General features: G+C 34.1%; 1 protein-coding gene across 2 annotated transcripts in view; it reads right to left on the reverse strand.

The window, feature by feature from the left end:
* Culd (CUB and LDLa domain) overlaps positions 1-14,042 on the reverse strand; it is a 30,549-nt gene extending 16,507 nt beyond the window's left edge. For both annotated transcript variants that reach the window (XM_075305804.1, XM_075305803.1), the window contains exons 1-4: positions 13,615-14,042; positions 13,160-13,526; positions 1,102-1,506; positions 15-383 (exon numbers count right to left, since the gene is read on the reverse strand). In XM_075305804.1, the coding sequence (XP_075161919.1) occupies positions 15-383; positions 1,102-1,506; positions 13,160-13,526; positions 13,615-13,848 (1,375 nt within the window). In that variant the 5' untranslated portion in view covers positions 13,849-14,042. The remainder of the gene's footprint in view (positions 1-14; positions 384-1,101; positions 1,507-13,159; positions 13,527-13,614) is intronic.
* Between the last annotated feature and the right edge of the window lie 9,078 nt (positions 14,043-23,120).

The following is a 23,120-nucleotide window of genomic DNA, read 5'->3' on the forward strand; positions in this document are numbered from 1 at the left end:
CATTTGGCACTTACTCAGGTAGTTGAAGACACTGTAGACAATGGCCAATTTTGAGGACATGCCAAAAACACCACGCAATCTTATGTAATAGCCTGTCAATACGGGCACATTGTGATTTTCCATAGACATGCCATTGTTGGGCCAGACAACATCTTCGATTTCAAGAGAATCGGATGTGGTACCCTGGCGTATGGTTAAATCGGATCGCGAGGCCATGCTGTGGAACTCTTGGACACGCAAAGAGATATGGGTTTTCATCATCATGAAATTACTGCTGGGTTTTATAATCCAAATACAATCGAACATACGAACATCGGTGTCATTTTCGATCATATTCATCATGGTAATGGCTCCACCGGGACCCGAAACTAAACCGCCACAATCTGAAATAGTGAGGTTAGTAATACATAATTGCTTCAATTTCTTAATCATTCATTGGATGGAAATTGTTCATTACAATAACGAAAATATTTGTCATTATAAAATGAGACAATTCGTAAATATAATGTAAATTTTCGTAATATTTATGAATTTTTTCTTAATGATTTTCTTTACGTTATATCAATGGAAAAAAATGCTCCAATTTTTTTAATCATTCATTGAATGAACATTTTTCATTATAATAACGAAAATATTTGCCATTATAAAATGAGACAATTCGTAAATATAATGTAAATTCTCATAATATTTATGAATTTTTTCTTAATGATTTTCTTTACGTTAAATCAATGGAAAAAAACTGCCCCAATTTTTTTTAATCATTCATTGGATGAACATTTTTCATTATAATAACGAAAATATTTGTCATTAAAAAAGAATAAATTCGTAAATACAATGTAAATTTTCGTAATATTTATGAATTTTTTCTTATTGATTTTCTTTACGTTATATTAATTGAAAAATGCTCCAATTTTTTTATTCATTCATTGGATGAATATTTTTCATTATAATAACGAAAATATTTGACATTATAAAATGAGACAAATCGTAAATATTATGTAAATTTTCATAATATTTATGAATTTTTTTCCTAATGATTTTCTTAACGATAAATCAATGGAATATTTTTTGTTGACTTAATTTTCTCTTGTATTCACTTACCCGTATATGGCACTAAACGATCCTCCTTCAATTGGGTGGGTGTAACAAATGTTACCTCTGCCCTAAATCCGGCACTTGTTACACCATTACCTCGAAATTGCAATAGTAATGATTTTCCCGTACTAATGATAATTGGCGGACGAAAATGTTCACCCGAATAGGAGTCAACCATTTGACCATTCGAATCGAATATTTCCAATGTCGATGTGATGCCCAATTGAAAATCTGTGAAATCCAAACGCACATGACAATTGTCCGATTCACATGTGAGTATTTGTTCAGTTCCATAATCCCTTGGATAATTCATGGGAAAATAGGGTGTTGATATTATTTGAGGGCCTTTCGCATTGGGATCATTTGTTAAGCTAGATTGGTGCGGTATACCGCTAACGATTTTTACATTACCTGGAAATAAGTTATAAAGGGTGATTCTTTTGAGGTTAGGATTTTCATGCATTAGTATTTGACAGATCACGTGGGATTTCAGACATGGTGTCAAAGAGAAAGATGCTCAGTATGCTTTGACATTTCATCATGAATAGACTTACTAACGAGCAACGCTTGCAAATCATTGAATTTTATTACCAAAATCAGTGGCAGAAAATCCGCTTTTTTATCGACAAATTTTGTTCAGCGATGAGGCTCATTTCTGGTTGAATGGCTACGTAAATAAGCAAAATTGCCGCATTTGGAGTGAAGAGCAACCAGAAGCCGTTCAAGAACTGCCCATGCATCCCGAAAAATGCACTGTTTGGTGTGGTTTGTACGCTGGTGGATTCATTGGACCGTATTTTTTCAAAGATGCTGTTGGACGCAACGTTACGGTGAATGGCGATCGCTATCGTTCGATGCTAACAAACTTTTTGTTGCCAAAAATGGAAGAACTGAACTTGGTTGACATGTGGTTTCAACAAGATGGCGCTACATGTCACACAGCTCGCGATTCTATGGCCATTTTGAGGGAAAACTTCGGAGAACAATTCATCTCAAGAAATGGACCGGTAAGTTGGCCACCAAGATCATGCGATTTGACGCCTTTAGACTATTTTTTGTGGGGCTACGTCAAGTCTAAAGTCTACAGAAATAAGCCAGCAACTATTCCAGCTTTGGAAGACAACATTTCCGAAGAAATTCGGGCTATTCCGGCCGAAATGCTCGAAAAAGTTGCCCAAAATTGGACTTTCCGAATGGACCACCTAAGACGCAGCCGCGGTCAACATTTAAATGAAATTATCTTCAAAAAGTAAATGTCATGGACCAATCTAACGTTTCAAATAAAGAACCGATGAGATTTTGCAAATTTTATGCGTTTTTTTTAAAAAAAAAGTTATCAAGCTCTTAACAAATCACCCTTTAGTTAAATATAATTACAATCGAAAAGTAAAAATAAATTTTAAAATTCATTTTGAATCAAGAACGTCTTCCTGTTTAAATATACACACAAACAAGTATATACGGACTTAAGTTCGGCCGGGCCGAATCTGATGCAAACCATGAATCAAAAAATATAATTGTTTCCTTAGAAAACACTTCGTCAGGTTACTTATATAGAATACACATGGGAGCTGTACCAAAACATGGACCGACCGACACCATATTCGTGATGGTGATCGGTGATCGGTCTATATGGTGGGTATATCAAAATCGATGGATACGCCCCATATTCGCATTACTTATGTGTGGACCAAAAATACCTCTTAATTTTGAGTTCAAGGCAAATCGCATAAAAATTGGGATGTCTACAAACTTAAGAGTTCAAATCTGAAGATCGGTAAATACGAAAACATTAACCGATGCGGGGTCTACAACCAAACCGTTGACCTATACACACCATATACACTTATCTATGAACCGAATATACCTCTCGATTTTGAATTTCAGCCAAATCGGATAAAAGTTCGGATGTGTAGACATTCAAGAAGTCAAATCAGGAGATCGGGCTATAGGGGGGCTAAACTAAACTTTGGACCTATACACACCATAGTCGGCACACCTTTTTATTGACCCAAAATACCTCTAGGTTTTTAATTTCATGTATATCGGAGAAAAATTTCGATGTCTAGAAGCTCAAGAAGTAAAATCGGGAGATTTGGCTATATGGGGCCTATACCAAAAATGGACCTATACACACCACCTTCGACACACCTATTTGTGGGCCTAAAATACCACTAGATTTCCAATTTCAGACAAATCGGATAAAAACTACGGTTTCTAGAAACCCAAGAAGTAAAATCGGGAGAATGGCCTGTATGAGGGCTATACCAAGACATGGAGCGATACACACCATTTCCGGTACACCTATTTGTGGACCTGAAATACCTCTAGATTTCCAATTTTAGACAAATCGAATAAAAACTACGGCTTCTGGGAGGTATATAAAACCTGGACCTATATAGCCCATCTTCGAACTTGGCCTGCGAATCTGTGCCAAATTTCAGGGCAATAGCGCCATTATTGAAGATAGTAGCGTGATTACAACAGACGGCCAGACGGAGATACTTATATCGTCTTACAATTTATTATATATACCAAAACAAGGACCGATATACACCATCTTCGACACACCTATTTGTGGGCCAAAAATACAACTAGATTTCCAATTTTAGACAAATCGGATTACAAATACGGTTTCTAGAAACCCAAGAAGTAAAATCGGGAGAATGCACCCAGAGAAGGAATATGATCACCTCAGCCATGTTTTAAGAGCAAAATGTTATTTTTGGGTGGTGACCATGTAACATGGTTTTCACAACCATGTTTTTTTCTCGGAAATCATGTTTCTGATTTCGGCAAGCAGGTTATATTTGACGAGAAAATAACGTTTTAGTGACAAACATGTTACATGGTCACTATACAAAAATAACATTTTGCTCTTGAAACATGTTTGAGGCGATCATATTCCTTCTCTGCGTGTGGTCTATACCAAGACATGGAGCGATACACCTATTTGTGGTCCTTAAATACATCTAGATTCCCAATTTTAGGCAAATCGAATAAAAACTACGGCTTCTGGGAGGTATATAAAACCTGGACCTATATAGCCCATCTTCGAACTTGGCCAAATTTCAGAGCAATAGCGCCATTATTGAAGACAGTAGCATGATTACAACAGACGGCCATGCGGAGATACTTATATCGTCTTACAATTTATTATATAACAGGTTGGCTAATAAGTCCCCGGTCTAACAAAGAAAAACACATTTTTTGTCAAAATTCGTTTTTATTTTTCAACATAGTTCCCTTCAAGAGCGATACAACGATTATAACGACCTTCCAATTTTTTGATACCATTTTGGTAGTACTCCTTCGGGTTTGCCTCAAAATAGGCCTCAGTTTCGGCGATCACCTCTTCATTGCAGACAAATTTTTTCCCTGCGAGCAAGAAAAAGTCGCTGGGGGCCAGATCTGGAGAATACGGTGGGTGGGGAAGCAATTGGAAGCCCAATTCATGAATTTTTGCCATCGTTCTCAATGACTTGTGGCACGGTGCATTGTCTTTTTCTTCTTCATATGGGGCCGTTTTGCCGCGATTTCGACCTTCAAACGCCAATAACGCCATATAATAGTCACTGTTGATGGTTTTTCCCTTCTCAAGATAATCGATAAAAATTATTCCATGTGCATCCCAAAAAACAGAGGCCATTACTTTGCCAGCGGACTTTTGAGTCTTTCCACGCTTCGGAGACGGTTCACCGGTCGCTGTCCACTCAGCCGACTGTCGATTGGACTCGGGAGTGTAGTGATGGAGCCATGTTTCATCCATTGTCATATATCGACGGAAAAACTCGGGTGTATTACGAGTTAACAGCTGCAAACACCGCTCAGAATCATCAACACGTTGTTGTTTTTGGTCAAATGTGAGCTCGCGCTGCACCCATTTTGCACAGAGCTTCCGCATATCCAAATATTGATGAATGATATGACCAACACGTTCCTTTGATATCTTTAAGACCTCTGCTATCTCGATCAATTCCATTTTACGGTCATTCAAAATCATTTTGTGGATTTTTTTGATGTTTTCGTCGGTAACCACCTCTTTCGGGCGTCCACTGCGTTCACCGTTCACCGTCCTCCGTGTTCATTTCACCACGCTTGAATTTTGCATACCAATCAATTATTGTTGATTTCCCTGGGGCAGAGTCCGTAAACTCATTATCAAGCCAAGTTTTTGCTTCCACCGTATTTTTTCCCTTCAGAAAACAGTATTTTATTAAAACACGAAATTAATTTTTTTCCAGTTTTTTCACAATAACAAAAGTTGCTTCACAAAAGACGCTCTATCTCACAAACTAATTGACTTACAGACGTCAAATTTTAACACGAATCATTTGAAGGTTGGTACTATATAAAAATAATATGCATTTAATACTAGCGACGTCATCTATGTGTCAGACCGGGGACTTATCAGCCAACGTGTTATGGAAGCTACCACGATGCAATGGTTAGCATACTCGCTTGCGATACAAAGGGTCATGGGTTCAATGCTAGTTTCAACCGAACTCCAACAAGTTTTTCAGCACAGGTTGCTGGTTCGTCGTAATAAGAAATACCGTTCTGACTCGGCCATAAAGGGGAGGATCCCTGCCATTGAGCTAAAAAGGGAAAGGGGCACGACTCTGTGATAAGATAGAAGTGATATAACGGGATGTCCTATACCAAACCTAACATATGGCTCTCCTCTATCTATCTATCATTTTCTGGATGGATGATAAATTTTCAGTTAGAAACTTCGCACACTTCTCTTCATCAGTCGCCGACAGATCTCCAAATGTCTTATATTCTAGGGGTGTTGGAGAGGCCCCTCACAGTGTTTGAACTAGACCTGAGGGTTACATTGCTTCATACTGAACTTTGGATGACATTTTAGCGATTTTTTTTTTGTACATAAAAACATGATAAGGCTTGATTCGACTTCTATTGATTTAAATTGAAAAGTCCAAGAAGTCTAAAAAGTCTTTCAAATAGGAATACAGAAGGAACAACGCATAAACAAGCATTCGCCTTTCGAGGGACGCTATGATTGTGTTTGCACATTCATAGAGGTGAGATTGAGATGAATGAGTATTAGTGAAGCTGGCTTAAGAGAGATTTCATTTAGTGTAGAGTAACATGAATGTAAAAAAGTTCTCCCATGAGATAAATTTTTTCTCTTTTTACATCGGTATTTGTGCATTACATGCGGTTTACTATTTTTTGAAGCATTGTCGTGGAATTACAATAACGTGGAATTGGATAGTAAATAACATACATAACGAAAGGCTTTATTGTATGGCTGCCTTCTTTTGTTTTCACTGTCATGGAAAGACCAGTCGTGTTACCCCCGCGTATTAACGTCGTTTCACCTTTAAAAGCGGGCAGCTAAATGAGCCCTAAATTATGGGGTGTGATGCACTTTTGGATGTGATAGGGGTATGCAACATGCAAAAGAAAAAAATTTTTTGTTTTCTTTGTTATAACTGTTTTGTTTAGTACAGGGTGGCCGACATGTACAGTGCTATATTTTTAGCCGGATACTGAAACGGGCAATTAAAGTCCAAATGCATGCTAACTTAACTTATAATTAATTAGTAATCGAGCTTTATGGACTTTAAGTAGATTAAGGAACTTGATCAATAGAACCATTGAAAAGAAAACGCCAAATACAAATCTATACAAGCCTAAACTGTACATATTTCAGTTTGGGCGAATGAACTTTTCCACAGCCTTTAGTATAGATCTGGCTGGGATAGATAACTTAATTTTGGACCCATTATGCTAACTCCTTATTTTAATGTTCAAAACTAAAAATGGTCGGATATAAGAGAAAGCTGCCCAATTTTGAATTATTTGTCATTAGAACACTAAATTCGGTAACTGACCATTTTGGTTTGCACCATTTAGTCTTTGGGTCTTTCCAGTTGTTGTTGTAACAGTTTTTAATGTAGTTTCATCCATTCTGGTCTATGCTTATGTACTTCAACTAGTAGCCAGAACAAGGATGGGGTGTGTCCCATCCTTGTTCTGGCTACTACGCTGCTATCAATCACTGATAAGTAGGAATTGAGGCGGCTACACTTGCCTGATTTTAGTTGGAACAAAACTACCCCGGTCTGCCGTGGGGGGTCTCTCTCCTCCGGTGCTATGGGCGGTGCTCGGACTCCGAGAACAGGATTACCTTGTAGCTTCTCACCGCTTCAACTACAGTATCCTCATGAATCCTGAGGCTCTCTTTTATAACGCTGGATCTCGCGCTCTAGAAGGGGAAGATCAACCCTTACATTTCTGGGTGGAGGTTGTCTATCCACAAGATGGTGATTTGGATGACTGCTTCGATAGTAACCCAAGAGGCACTGCTTTGACAACATGTAATTGTGTCGACACACTGGGATGATCTTGGTCTCCGCATAAAGGTGATCCAGGGGTGTACAGCGGAGACATCCTGTTGCAGTTCTACGGGCAGCGTTCTGACAGGTCTGTATTTTATTCCACTGTGTGTCGCTCGTTTGAGGCGTCCACACTGGCGCTGGGCGCTGCATAATTTACCACAAACCGGCTTTGTCCGCACCCCAAGTGCTGCCGACAAGCGACTTGAGGACAGTGTTTCTACCGCGGAGCTTATCACAAATTGCAGTGGCGTGGGCGGACGACTCAAAGAGTCTGTCGAATGTGACCCCGAGAATCTTAGGGGGTAATTTGTGGTCGGAATTATTTCGCCGTCGACTCTGACATTCAACTGCCTGCGTACTTCCGCCGTCCATGTAGTGAATAGTGTGTCTGATGATTTCAAATTTCTTGCAGTGAAATAACTGGTAAGATCAGCGAGGTAGACGTTCAGTCGATTGCATATGTCATCAACAATGGATGCCCGGATGCCATGATCGTACGATCGTCCGTATATGATACAATCTCGACGCTGTCAGGAGGGGATGTAATCGAGACAGGTAGAGATTAAACAGTACCGGAGATATCACCCCACCCTGGGGAACTCCCTGTTAAACTCTGCGGGGTTTTGACTTCTTGTCCCTGAATTCCACGTACTTGGTTCTTGGTTCCTGCCGGTAGGGACGTATTCTCGATGTCCTCGAATGGTGTGGCATGGTTGACCGTATCGAATGTCTTCGATAGGTCAAGCGCCACGAGGACAGTCCTGTGACACGGCTTGGGTTGATTGTGTGTGTGCTGAAATGGCATGCAAGGCTGTAGTCGTGCTATGTACCTTAAGGAATCCATGTTGATGGTGGGCAGCTGGAAAATTCTCCACAAGGCTGGTGAGTAGTAGTGCCTCAAGTGTCTTGGCTACTGGCGAGAGAAGGGATATCGGTTTGTACGATTCACCGTTACTAGAATCTTTGCCTGGCTTCAGTGGTGGAATCACCCTACCCATCTTCCAGACATCGGGTCTGGTCAGGTACTCAACTTCCAGTATTCCCAGATGCTTCAGCATTTGCATTGACTTTCCGTCGGGGTCCAGCGCCTTGGATGGTTTCACGCTGTTGATGACATTCGGCTGTGGTAAATTGTGGTGTGTCATCGGCTCGGAGACCACGTATGCGACGAGTGGCTCTCCTTTTCGCTCTATCACTCTCGGGATGCTTGACAAACTGTCGGTTGAAAAATCTGGCGCATCTCTTCGAATCAGTCACCGTCATGTTGCCAAAGGTGACTGCGATCCCATCATCCATTGTGGTGGGGTTCGAGAGGGCTCTCACTGTTGACCACAATTTACCAGTTCCTGTGCCTGTTACATTGCTTCAGGTGCTCTAACCAAGTGTTCCGCTTGTGCTCATCGACTATCTTACCAATCTCTAGATTCTGTTCCCTGATTCTAGGATCAGCAGGCGTTTACCACGCTCGTTGCGAGTCCCGCCGCTTCGGCTGGAAAGTTGAGCCTCACTTGGGCAATTCGACCAGCGGGTACGAAGCGAGCGACTGCTGCGTTCATGATGTCCCGGAACACCCTCTGGGCAACATGGACATGAGAGAGGCTTTCTTTTGATTGATAAACGTCAGGCGTTCAGATGTTATGAAATCGGAGAGTCGGTTAATGATGAGAATTATGGGGATCCCAATGAAATGACGGGTTGCCAGGAAACGTCATTTATCAGGCCAGGCGACGCTAAAGATAAATCTGGCGAACTGCTGCAATCACCCATAATTCTCGTGTGGGCCTTTTCGTTCGTGCAAAATGTGGAATGAACTATCTGCTCTGCCAATGCTATGTCACTCTGGTCATTACCTAGGAGAGAATGCCAAAGTTCATGGTGGGCATTAAAGTCCAGTCCAGTCTATTTTCTGAACATCAGTGAGCACTTGCACTTTTTGAAACTTCAACTACTTTAGTCCAAGCTCATTTTCAATATGTGTAGCATCTGTTCTCTGTTCAGCTCAAGATAAAGTTTTCTACGATTGAGGCGTGGATTTCGATTAAATCTAGCCTTCATTTTTCGGATAATATCTAGTGTTGTTACCGTTTCGCCCACTTTTTGGAGGCTATGCAATACTTCCAGTATCACGGAAACGAGCAATGCTATGAGAAAAAAGGCTTATTCACATTTAAATGCTGGAGGGCTCCAATTCACTGTTGCCACAGTTTGTAGATTTTTTAAAAGTTTGGAAGGATTTTCCATAATATTCCTCTACAACTAAAAGGTACTTCATAATTTTTCTATAGAAATAAAATTTTGACAAAATTTTCTATAGAAATAAAATTTTGACAAAATTTTCTATAGAAATAAAATTTTGACAAAATTTTCTATAAAAATAAAATTTTGACAAAATTTTCTATAGAAATACAATTTTGACAAAATGTTCTATAGAAATAAAATTTTGAGAACATTTTCTATAGAAATAAAATTTCTACAAAATTTCTGTAGAAATAAAATTTTGAAAAAAAAATTCTATAGCAATAAAATGTTGACAAAATTTTTTTATGGAAATAAATTTTTGACAAAATTGTCTATAGAAATAAAATTTTGACAAAATTTTCTATAGAAATAAAATTTTGACAAAATTTTCTATAGAAATAAAATTTTGACAAAATTTTCTATAGAAATAAAATTTTGACAAAATTTTCTATTGAAATAAAATTTTGACAAAATTTTCTATAGAAATAAAATTTTGACAAAATTTTCTATAGAAATAAAATTTTGACAAAATTTTCTATAGAAATACAGTTTTGACAAAATTTTCTATAGAAATAAAATTTTGCAAAATTTTCTATAGAAATAAAATGTTGACAACATTTTCTATAGAAGTACAGTTTTGACAAAATTTTCTATAGAAATAAAATTTTGACAAAATTTTCTATAGAAATAAAATTTCTACAAAATTTCTGTAGAAATAAAATTTTGACAAAATTTTCTATAGAAATAAAATTTTGACAAAATTTTCTATAGAAATAAAATTTTGACAAAATTTTCTATAGAAATAAAATTTTGACAACATTTTTTATAGAAATAAAATTTTGACAAAATTTTCTATAGAAATAAAATTTTGACAAAATTTTCTATAGAAATACAGTTTTGAGAAAATTTTCTATAGATATAAAATTTTGACAAAATTTTCTATAGAAATAAAATTTTGACAAAATTTTCTATAGAAATAAAATTTTGACTAAATTTTCTATTGAAATAAAATTTTGACAAAATTTTCTATAGAAATAAAATTTTGACAAAATTTTCTATTGAAATAACATTTTGACAAAATTTTCTATAGAAATAAATTTTTGACAAAATTTTCTATAGAAATAAAATTTTGACAAAATTTTCTATAGAAATAAAATTTTGACAAAATTTTCTATAGAAATAAAATTTTGACAAAATTTTCTATAGAAATAAAATGTTGACAAAATTTTCTATAGAAATACAGTTTTGACAAAATTTTCTATAGATATAAAATTTTGACAAAAATTTCTATAGAAATAAAATTTTGACAAAATTGTCTATAGAAATAAAATTTTGACAAAAATTTCTATACAAATAAAATTTTGACAAAATTGTCTATAGAAATAAAATTTTGACAAAAATTTCGATAGAAATAAAATTTTGACAAAATTTTCTATAGAAATAAAATTTTGAAAAAATTGTCTATAGAAATAAAATTTTGACAAAAATTTCTATACAAATAAAATTTTGACAAAATTGTCTATAGAAATAAAATTTTGACAAAAATTTCGATAGAAATAAAATTTTGACAAAATTTTCTATAGAAATAAAATTTTTGACAAAATTTTTTTATGGAAATAAATTTTTGAGAAAATTTTCTATAGAAATAAAATTTTGAGAAAATTTTCTATAGAAATATAATTTTGACAAAATTTTCTATAGAAATAAAATTTTGAAAAAAAAATCTATAGCAATAAAATGTTGACAAAATATTTTTATGGAAATAAATTTTTGACAAAATTTTCTATAGAAATAAAATTTTGACAAAATTTTCTATAGAAATAATATTCTGACAAAATTTTCTATAGAAATAAAATTTTGACAAAATTTTCTATAGAAATAAAATTTTGACAAAATTTTCTATAGAAATAAAATTTTGAGAAAATTTTCTATAGAAATAAAATTTTGACAAAATTTTCTATAGAAATAAAATTTTGACAAAATTTTCTATAGAAATAAAATTTTAACAAAATTTTCTATAGAAATAAAATTTTGAAAAAATTGTCTATAGAAATAAAATTTTGACAAAAATTTCTATACAAATAAAATTTTGACAAAATTGTCTATAGAAATAAAATTTTGACAAAAATTTCGATAGAAATAAAATTTTGACAAAATTTTCTATAGAAATAAAATTTTTGACAAAATTTTTTTATGGAAATAAATTTTTGAGAAAATTTTCTATAGAAATAAAATTTTGAGAAAATTTTCTATAGAAATAAAATTTTGACAAAATTTTCTATAGAAATAAAATTTTGAAAAAAAAATCTATAGCAATAAAATGTTGACAAAATATTTTTATGGAAATAAATTTTTGACAAAATTTTCTATAGAAATAAAGTTTTGACAAAATTTTCTATAGAAATAAAATTTTAACAAAATTGCCGATAAAAATAAAATTTTGACAAAACTTTTTATAGAAATAAATTTTTGACAAAATTTTCTATAGAAATAAAATTTTGACAAAATTTTCTATAGAAATAAAATTTTAACAAAATTTTCGATAAAAATAAAATTTAGACAAAACTTTTTATAGAAATAAAATTTTGACAAAATTTTCTATAGAAATAAAATTTTGACAAAATTTCTATAGAAATAAAATTTTAACAAAATTTTCGATAAAAATAAAATTTTGTCAAATCTTTTTATAGAAATAAAATTTTGACAAAATTTTCTATAGAAATAAAATTTTGACAAAATTTTCTAAAGAAATAAAATTTTGACAAAATTTTCTATAGAAATAAAATTTTGACAAAATTTTCTATAGAAATAAAATTTTGAAAAAATAACCATATGTTAGGAATAAAAGTTTTGTTTTTGGTAAAATATGCTCTTAATTTTGGTAAATTATTTTTGGCTCGAGTGGCAACCGTGCTCCAATTCCATCATGGATAACCTTATTTGCTTTTGTAAGCTTGTAAACACTAAAATGGGCACTCACTGGAACAAATCTGTGATTTGTCAGGCTAGCGTTTTAGAAATTTTGGCAACCTGAAATTGATTGCAATACATATCGGCCACTAACCCTTTATGCTAATGTGTTACTTTAAGAAACATTTGCCTTTGTCTGAAGACATACAACTTTAACGGAGGCACACATATTTCGAAAATTTATTTCCTAAATTTTAATAAAAAAATTTTATTGAAGCAAATATTTGAAAATTTCTTGTAAATAAAATTTTATTATTTTAAAAAAAATTTTCCTTAACATTGCGTATCCTAAAATTTTGGTTGCGAAATATTTAATACGAAATAAATATTTTTTTCAGTGGACTATTTAAATGAAATTTTTAATAAAATAAATTAATAATTTCCGTGATTTCAAAAAATAATTAATTTTATTGAAAAAACCCAAATCAAATATTTCTGGGTATTTTTAATACAATTTCTTGAGATTTCTACCATGTGTTACTTACGTTCGGAAAAGTACTGCAACGAGAAAACATGAACATTTGTTGCCCGATAGAAAAATTTCAAAAGCAATGTACGCGTTTTACTGCGAAATACTTTTCCTTCGCCACAAAATTCCTGTCCCGATATTGTGGTATCATAGGGTGGTTCCGAGAATTGTATGTGTTCGCAGGGACATAGTGATGACTTTCCCACCGCTGTATTGGAAATGCGTTCGCAAGTCTTGGAGAAGTTGGCATAGGTAACCGTAATGCGTATTACACATTCGGCACATGTCACCAACTCCAAATTGCATTGATACCAAAAATCCAAATTACGGACTTTCAGTGGTGATGATGGTGGCGATGTGGGAGACGACGAGTATAATGTACTCTGGAAATTTCAAAAATTAAAAAGCAATGTAAAAATTCCACAAGTTCTCGGGCAGAGTTAAAAAGAGCTGGAAATTCAAATATCCTACACGATAGGCCGATGTGGTTACATTGCGGGCATGTAATTCGCCACGTTCACCCAATTCGAGAAAATGACGTCGACCATTCCAGTGATTACATATATCCAAATCCTTATAGGTATTCGAAGGATATGCTATTACCAAGGACGATGATAATACACTCACTATAACCACGACATTCACGAATATTTTATTGAGTACGACTATACGATAAAGTTCCTTCATGCCCGGATTAGATAACATATCCGTACCGGAGTTAATATCGACTGAGTAATTAAAAAAAAAATTGAACTTAAAACGATTTATAATTAACTTATGCAAGGTGCAGTTTCGCTTATGACGGATGTAGAAAAATCGAAAAAAATAATAAATATTTTTGAATTCAATTAACCGACTTTTTGGCGCATGTTGTCCCTTGTTAAGATACGTTTAGACTGTAAGCGATTCTAGGCGAAAATCTAATAAAGGCCATTTGTAGTGGCTTTAGGTTTTTTTTTTTTGTTTTGGTTATTAACTTTTGCTTTTAGACATACATATGTCTTTGCCTATGGGCAATTTTTCAATTTGGTAAAATAAATGTTGGACAAAAGAAAACACGTTGGAGAAACCTTAAAAGTGTTTGGTGCAGCATAGTGGCACCAAACTAGTACAACAGTTATGATAAATGATGTTGACGAAAATGTACTAAAAATGTATTAAAAATTAACTTTAAGCCTATTGTAAAAGTATACGTATATTTACATCTAGATCGATTTGGGCAAATTTTGTTAGATTTTCTAAAAAAAAAAACTAATTTTGCAAAATTTTATTTCTATAGAAAATTTTGTCAAAATTTTGATTCTATAGAATATTTTGTTAAAATTGTATTTCTATAGAAAACTAGCGTAAATCGGCCCGCTTCGCCAAAATAAATTCGAATTCTTTTAAAGACTGATTAATTACTCCAGGGTTTCCACACTCCATGGTTTCCACACATTTCAAAAAAATCGGACTACTTGCTTTTTCGTTTATATACAGAAATAGGGCGGTTATGCAGATGTAAAAGGGACTCAAAAAGGGGCTCAACAAACGTCGGGTAGGGGGTGTTCCCTTTCAATCAATTTTTTGTTTTTTAATTGTTTTGTATTCAAATCGTTCTACATTTCCTGTGAATTTCAAGCGTGGTTTGTCAAGGGGAGGTATACTTCTCCTCAACATACCGCCCAATAAATCGGAAAAAGTAAAAGTACTTAAAAATTGACCATATTAACATTTGTTAAAGTGTTGTACACGGAGAACATGCCTTTCCCAAACATATACCGGAAAATGAAGCACCCTCAACGTTGCCTGTCAACTTCATGTAAATTTAAGTTTTTTACTTACAAAAGTCTGGCAGAAGCCTGTGGAAAAATCATAAAATTAAAAACAAGTATATACGGCCGTAAGTTCGGCCAGGCCGAAGCTTATGTACCCTCCACCATGGATTGCGTAGAAACTTCTACTGAAGACTGTCATCCACAATCGAATTACTTGGGTTGCGGTAACACTTGCCGATGGCAAGGTATCTTAAAACTTCCTAACACCGTAATATATACCACATAGTACCACATACGTGGTATATATTAAACTAAAAAGGCCGATTAAATACGTATATAATTAAGTTTAAAGTTTCTATAGAAATAAAATTTTGATAAAATAAAATTTTGACAACATTTTCTATAGAAGTAAAATTTGGAAAAAATTTTCTATAGAAATAAAATTTGGAATGTTCTATTGAAATAAAATTTTGACAAAATTTTCTATAGAAATAAAATGTTGACAAAATTTTCTATAGAAATAAAATTTTGACAAAATTTTTCTATAGAAATAACATGATTATAAACCGATATGGACCAATTTTTGTGTGATTGGGGATCGGCTATATATAACTATAGACCGATACGTACCAATTTTGGCATGGTTATTAGCGGCCTTATACTAACACCACGTTGCAAATTTCAACCGGATCGGATGAATTTTGCTCCTCCAAGAGGCTCCGGAGGACAAATCTGGGGATATATTTATATGGGGGCTATTTATAATTATGGACCGACATGGACCAATTCTTGCACGGTTGTTAGAGACCATATATTAACATCACGTACCAAATTTCAACCGGATCGGATGAATTTTGCTCCTCCAAGAGGCTCCGGAGGACAAATCTGGGGATCGGCTTATATGGGGGCTATATATAATTATGGACCGATATGGACCAATTTTGGCATGGTTGTTAGAGACAATATACTAACATCACGTACCAAATTTCAACCGGATCGGATGAATTTTGCTCCTCTAAGAGGCTCCGGAGGTCAAATCTGAGGATCGGTTTATATGGGGGCTATATATGATTATGTGCCGATGTGGACCAATTTTTGCATGGTCATTAGAGAATATATACCAACACCATGTACCAAATTTCAGCCAGATCGGATGAAATTTGCTTCTCTTAGAGGCTCCGGAGATCAAATCTGGGGATCGGTTTATATGGGGGTTATATATAATTATGTGCCGATGTGGACCAATTTTTGCATGGTCATTAGAGAACATATACCAACACCATGTACCAAATTTCAGCCAGATCGGATGAAATTTGCTTCTCTTAGAGGCTCCGCAAGCCAAACGGGGGATCGGTTTATATGGGGGCTATAAATAATTATGGACCGATGTGAATCAATTTTTGCATGGTTATTAGAGACCATATACTAACACCATGTACCAAATTTCAGCCGGATTGGATGAAATTTGGTTCTCTTAGAGACTCCGCAAGCCAAATCGAGGGATCAGTTTATATGGGGGCTATATGTAGTTATGGACCGATATGGACCAATTTCTGCATGGTTGGTAGAGACCATATACTAACACCATGTACCAAATTTCAGCCGGATCGGATGAAGCCTTCCGTGGAAATTTCATCCAAATCGGAGAACTTTGGCCCAATTTTGAAAAAGTCGGGCAAGGGGATGTTCATACACACAAATTTTTTTTTTCTGATTCAATCACGAAATTAATTGATCCAATTAATTTTTTAAATGAAATGTCTTCAATCACAGAAATGATACTATCAATTAATAAATTAATCGACGGTCAATTAAAAAATTAATTGATCCAATTAAAAAATTAATTGATACTATTAATTTTTGTGATTGATTTTTGTTTCAATTAAAATATTTGTTGAATCAATTAAATTTTTATTGAATATTTTATAAAACTCAATTAAAATTTTAATTGGAAAAATTTTCGTGAAATTTTTTTCTGTGTATCAAAAATTGGTGAAAATACCACATGATTACCCCCTACGTTCTCCGAACATTTTTCGTGTAAAAAACTAAAATGATTTTATAACAAAAGCAATCGCAATTCAATTTATAAATGTAATGTGCGCTGTACACAGAAAAAAATTTCACGAAAATGTTTCCAATTAAAATGTTAATCGAGTTTTAAAAAATATCCAATTAACAATTTAATTGATTCAACAAATTGTTTAATTGAAACAAAAATCAATCACAAAAATTAATAGTATCAATTAATTTTTTAATTGGATCAATTAATTTTTTAATTGACGTTCAATTAATTTTTTAATTGATGCTATCCTTTCTGTGATTGAAGACATTTCAATTAAAAATTAATTGGATCAATTAATTTCGTGATTGAACCAGAAAAAAATTAAATGTAAACAAGAGATTTTTCCGTTATTTCTTTTTTGCTGTAAACCTCACAGAGCCCAAGACCTTTCCAATGAATGCAAAACCGTGGAAATCGGTTCGTACGTTTTTGAGTAGCATCAGAGATGGCGCTGTATATAAAAATACGATTTTCCCGCTTATCCGTTGAAAATTTTCTTTGCTATAAACCTCACAGAGCCTGAGACCTTTCCAACGAATGCAAAACCGAAACGGTTCGTGCGTTCTGGAGTTAAAGCGTCAGGAAGGTAAACCCGACTTTTTTTATATATTAGATTTTCGCAAAATTTTATTCTTTTTTTAGAAAATTTTTGTCAACATTTTATTTCTATAGAAAATATTGTCAAAATTTTATTTCTATAGAAAATTTTGTCAAAATTTTATTTCTATAGAAAATTTTGTCAAAATTTTATTTCTATAGAAAATTTTGTCAAAATTTTATTTCTATAGAAAATTTTGTCAAAATTTTATTTCTATAGAAAATTTTGTCAAAATTTTATTTCTATAGAAAATTTTGTCAAAATTTTATTTCCATAGAAAATTTTGTCAGGAAGGAAAACCCGACTTATTTTTATATTTTAGATTTTCGGAACATTATATTTCTATAGAAAATTTGGTAAAAACTTTATTTGTATAGAAAATTTTTGTCAAAATTTTATTTCTATAGAAAATTTTGTCAAAATTATATTTCTATAGAAAATTTTGCCAAAATTGTATTTGGACAAAATTTGCTAAATTTTGTCAAAATTGTATTTCTTTTTGTTTTGGTATTGTTGGTTTTTGTTCTTTAAACATTGTTGTTGTTTTTGATTTCAGCTTTAAACCATGCAATGACTAAACTACAAGTGTAGCTTAACCAACAGAGGGAAGGAATGTTTGTAAAATTTATTTGGGCAAAGCCCTATAGACTGTCAGATGGTTGGATGGACGCACGTTTCGGAATTACTACATTCCTCATCAGCATCCGCTACTTGCAGCAAAACTATCAACCAATTATCAGAATAAATTCAGGCAGTTCACTAAACCCAAAAGTAAACCACACTTGAACCTTCCGAAAAAAGGTTTTACATCATAGCCAGCTTTCTTTTCCTCTGTTGGTTAATTCTTTTCCTCTGTTGGTTAAGCTACATTATTTCAATAGAAAATTTATAAAGAAGTACCTCTTCCACATTTAGGGCAGAATAACTCTATATAGAGTAATTGCGATGAAAACGTACCAAATGGCTCGCGGTCGTGCCACGGTGCTTTTGCCAGTTGAAATGTATCAAAAAGAGCACAAAATTGTCAACTGTAACTCTAAATCAGGCAAGCCGAATGAAATGTATCCATATTTTATCAGGTATTTTTTATTTGCTATAGATTAATTTTGCCTCATAATAAACAGAAATCAAAGTCTCAAAAATGTCATGATTTTTTTTTTAGTTTTTGATAAGTATTCGTACTCGAAACACTGTGCTGTTTACAAGAATTGAGTAATTTTTTCGCGTAATATACTACAAGTGGTGTCCGAATACATGTCAAAATTGAAAATGTAGAGAATTTACCAACCAATAATGAAATAAAAAGTTATATAGCTAGATATTTGCGTTATATGTTCTCTGTTAATTACCGACCATAAAACTGGGTATAGGGCTGCCTAGGGCTGTCATTCGGGATAAATCCCGTCCCAGCAAAAAAAAAGAGCTTCCGAAAAAGCTCCCCAAATTGGGATCCGGAAGTAGTGCAAATCTCCAATGTATTTTACATGGGATTGTCATAGCACGAAAGTACTCCATTTTTTGGATCCTTTGCATTGCTTTAGAAGTTGTGCCTTGGAAGTTCATTTGGATTAAGATATTAAAAAAAAAACTAAAAACAAAAATTTTTTATTCAATTTCACTTTTTATTTTTATCAGTATTTTTTTTATTACACTTTTATTTTCTTATTATCTAATTTTTATACCCTCCATCGTAGGATGGGGGTATATTAACTTTGTCATTCCGTTTGTAACACATCGAAATATTGCTCTAAGACCCCATAACGTATATATATTCTGGGTCGTGGTGAAATTCTGAGTCGATCTAAGCATGTCCGTCCGTCCGTCCGTCTGTTTAAATCACGCTAACTTCCGAACGAAACAAGCTATCGACTTGAAACTTGGCACAAGTAGTTGTTATCGATGTAGGTCGGATGGTATTGAAAATGAAAGAAGCATATTTCATCCGATCCGGCTGAAATTTGGTATATGGTGTTGGTATATGGTCTCTAACAACCATGCAAAAATTGGTCCACATCGGTCCATAATTATATGTAGCCCCCATATAAACCGATCCCCAGATTTGGCTTGTGGAGCCTCTAAGAGAAGCATATTTCATCCGATGTTGGTATATGGTACATGATGTTGGTATATGATCTCTAACAACCATGCAAAAATTGGTCCACATCGGTCCATAATTATATATAGACCCCATATAAACCGATCTCCAGATTTGTTTTGCGAAGCCTCAAAGAGGAGCAAATTTCATCCAATCCGGTTGTAATTTGGAACATGGTGTTAATATATGATCTTTAACAACCGTGCCAGAATTGGTCCATATCGGTCCATAATTATATATAGCCCCCATATAAAACATTCTCCAGATTTGACCTCCGGAGCCTCTTGGAAGAGCAAAATTCATCCGATCCGGTTCAAATTAGGAACGTGGTGTTAGTATATGGTCGCTAACAACCATACCAAAATTGGTCCAATCACACAAAAATTGATTGGACCAATTTTGGTATAGTATATATATAGCCCCCATATAAACCGTTATATATAGCCCCCATATAAACCGATCCCCAGATTTGGCTTGTGGAGCCTCTAAGAGAAGCATATTTCATCCGATCTGGCTGAAATTTGGTACATGATGTTGGTATATGGTCTCTAACAACCATGCAAAAATTGGTCCACATCGGTCCATAATTATATGTGGCGCCCATATAAACCGATCCCCAGATTTGGGTTGGGGAGCCTCAAAGAGAAGTAAATTTCATCCGATCCGCCTGAAATTTGGTACATGATATTGGTATATGGTCTCTAACAACCATGCAAAAATTGGTCCACATCGGTCCATAATTATATGTGGCGCCCATATAAACCGATCCCCAGATTTGGGTTGGGGAGCCTCAAAGAGAAGTAAATTTCATCCGATCCGCCTGAAATTTGGTACATGATCTCTAACAACCATGCAAAAATTGGTCCACATCGGTCCATAATTATATGTGGCGCCCATATAAACCGATCCCCAGATTTGGCTTGCGAAGTCTCCAAGAGAAACAAATTTCATCCAATCCGGTTGTAATTTGGAACATGGTGTTAGTATATGATCTTTAACAACCGTGCCAGAATTGGTCCATATCGGTCCATAATTATATATAGCCCCCATATAAAACATTCTCCAGATTTGACCTCCGGAGCCTCTTGGAGGAGCAAAATTCATCCAATCCGGTTCAAATTAGGCACGTGGTGTTAGTATATGGTCGCTAACAACCATACCAAAATTGGTCCAATCACACAAAAATTGGTCCATATCATGGTTGCCACTAGAGCCAAAAATAATCTACCAAAATTTTATTTCTATAGAAAATTGTGTCAAAATTTTATTTCTAAAGAAAATTTTGTCAAAATTTTATTTCTATAGAAAATTTTGTTAAAATTTTATTCGGTTCATAATCATGGTTGCCACTCGAGCCAAAAATAATCTACCAAGATTTTATTTCTATAGAAAATTTTGTTAAAATTTTATTTCTGTAGAAATTTTTGTCAAAATTTTCTTTCTATAGAAAATTTTGTCAAAATTTTCTTTCTATAGAAAATTTTGTCAAAATTTTTATTTCTATAGAAAATTTTGTGAAAATTTTATTTCTATAGAAAATTTTGTTAAAATTTTATTTCTGTAGAAAATTTTGTCAACATTTGATGTCTACTTTGTCAAACTGAATTATATACGTATTGGATCGATCTTTTTTGATTTAATATATACCTCGTATGGGCTTACATACAATTTAGAAGATGGTGTTAAGAGGTTTTAAGATACCTTGCCACTATAACAGAAAACATTCAGTCGCAAAAGCCATTGTGATATTATCGTAATACGGCACCAAGAAATAACATTCTGACTGCTTCTCGAGACGTTCTTTATTATACCCTTCACCACTACTGTGGTACAGGGTATAATAAGTTTGTGCATTTGTATGTAACGTCTAGAAATAGTGGTCATAGACCCATCTTTTAGTATACCGATCGGCTTAGAATTAAATTCTGAGTCGATTTAGCGATGTCCGTCTGTCTGTCTGTCCGTCTGTCTGTCTGTCTGTTGATGTATTTTTGTGTGCAAAGTACAGCTCGCAGTTTTAGTCCGATTGTCCTAAATTTTGGTATAGGGTCCTGTTTCGGCTCAAAGACGATCCCTATTGATTTTGGAAAAAATCGGTTCAGATTTAGATATAGCTGCCATATATATTTTTCACTGATCTGGTCATAATTGGCGTGTATATCAACCGATCTTCCTCAAATTCCGTACATCCGAATATTTTATGGGTCTCGAAAAACTTGCAAAATATCAGCCAAATCGGTTCAGATTTAGATATAGCTCCCATATATAGCTTTCGCCCGATTTACACTCATTTGCCCACAGAGGCCAATTTTTTGCTCCGATGTAGTTGAAATTTTGCATAGGGAGTAGAATTAGCATTGTAACTATGCGTGCCAAATTTGGTTGAAATCGGTTCAGATTTGGATATATCTCCCATATATAGCTTTCGCCCGATTTACACTCATATGACCACAGAGGCCAATTTTTTGCTCCGATTTATTTGAAATTTTGCACAGGGAGTAGAATTAGCATTGTAACTATGCGTGCCAAATTTGGTTGAAATCGGTTCAGATTTGGATATATCTCCCATATATAGATTTCGCCCGATTTACACTCATATGGCCACAGAGGCCAATTTTTAACTCCGATTTATTTGAAATTTTGCACAGGGAGTAGAATAAGCATTGTTGCTATGCGTGCAAAATTTGGTTGAAATCGGTTCAGATTTAGATATAGCTCCCATATATAGCTTTCGCCCGATTTACACTCATATGACCACAGAGGCTAATTTTTAACTCCGATTTAGTTGAAATTTTGCACAGGGAGTAGAATTAGCATTGTAGCTATGCGTGCAAAATTTGGTTGAAATCGGTTCAGATTTAGATATAGCTCCCATATATATGTTTTTCTGATTTCGACAAAAATGGTCAAAATACCAACATTTTCCTTGTAAAATCGCCACTGCTTAGTCGAAAAGTTGTAAAAATGACTCTAATTTTCCTGAACTTCTAATACACACATATCGAGCGATAAATCATAAATAAACTTTTTCGAAGATTCCTTAAAATTGCTTCAGATTTAAACGTTTCCCATATTTTTTTACTAACATTGTGTTCCACCCTAGTGCATTAGCCGACTTAAATTTTGAGTCTATAGATTTTGTTGAAGTCTATCAAATTCTTCCAGATCGAGTGATATTTAAATGTATGTATTTGGGACAAACCTTTATATATAGCCCCCCACACATTTGACGGATGTGATATGGTCTCGAAAATTTAGATCTACAAAGTGGTGCAGGGTATAATATAGTCGGCCCCGCCCGACTTTAGACTTTCCTTACTGGTTGTTATGAATGAAAAAATAAAGCACGCAAATTCAAATCTCACCAGCGGCAATTTTTTATTAAATATTTTTCTAACAAATTATTTGTTTATGCTATACATAGTTTTTATTTTGTTTTTTTTTTTTTTTTCGGCATATAGT

This window comes from Haematobia irritans, chromosome 4 (genome assembly GCF_050003625.1).
Source record: "Haematobia irritans isolate KBUSLIRL chromosome 4, ASM5000362v1, whole genome shotgun sequence".
Lineage (NCBI taxonomy): Eukaryota > Metazoa > Arthropoda > Insecta > Diptera > Muscidae > Haematobia > Haematobia irritans.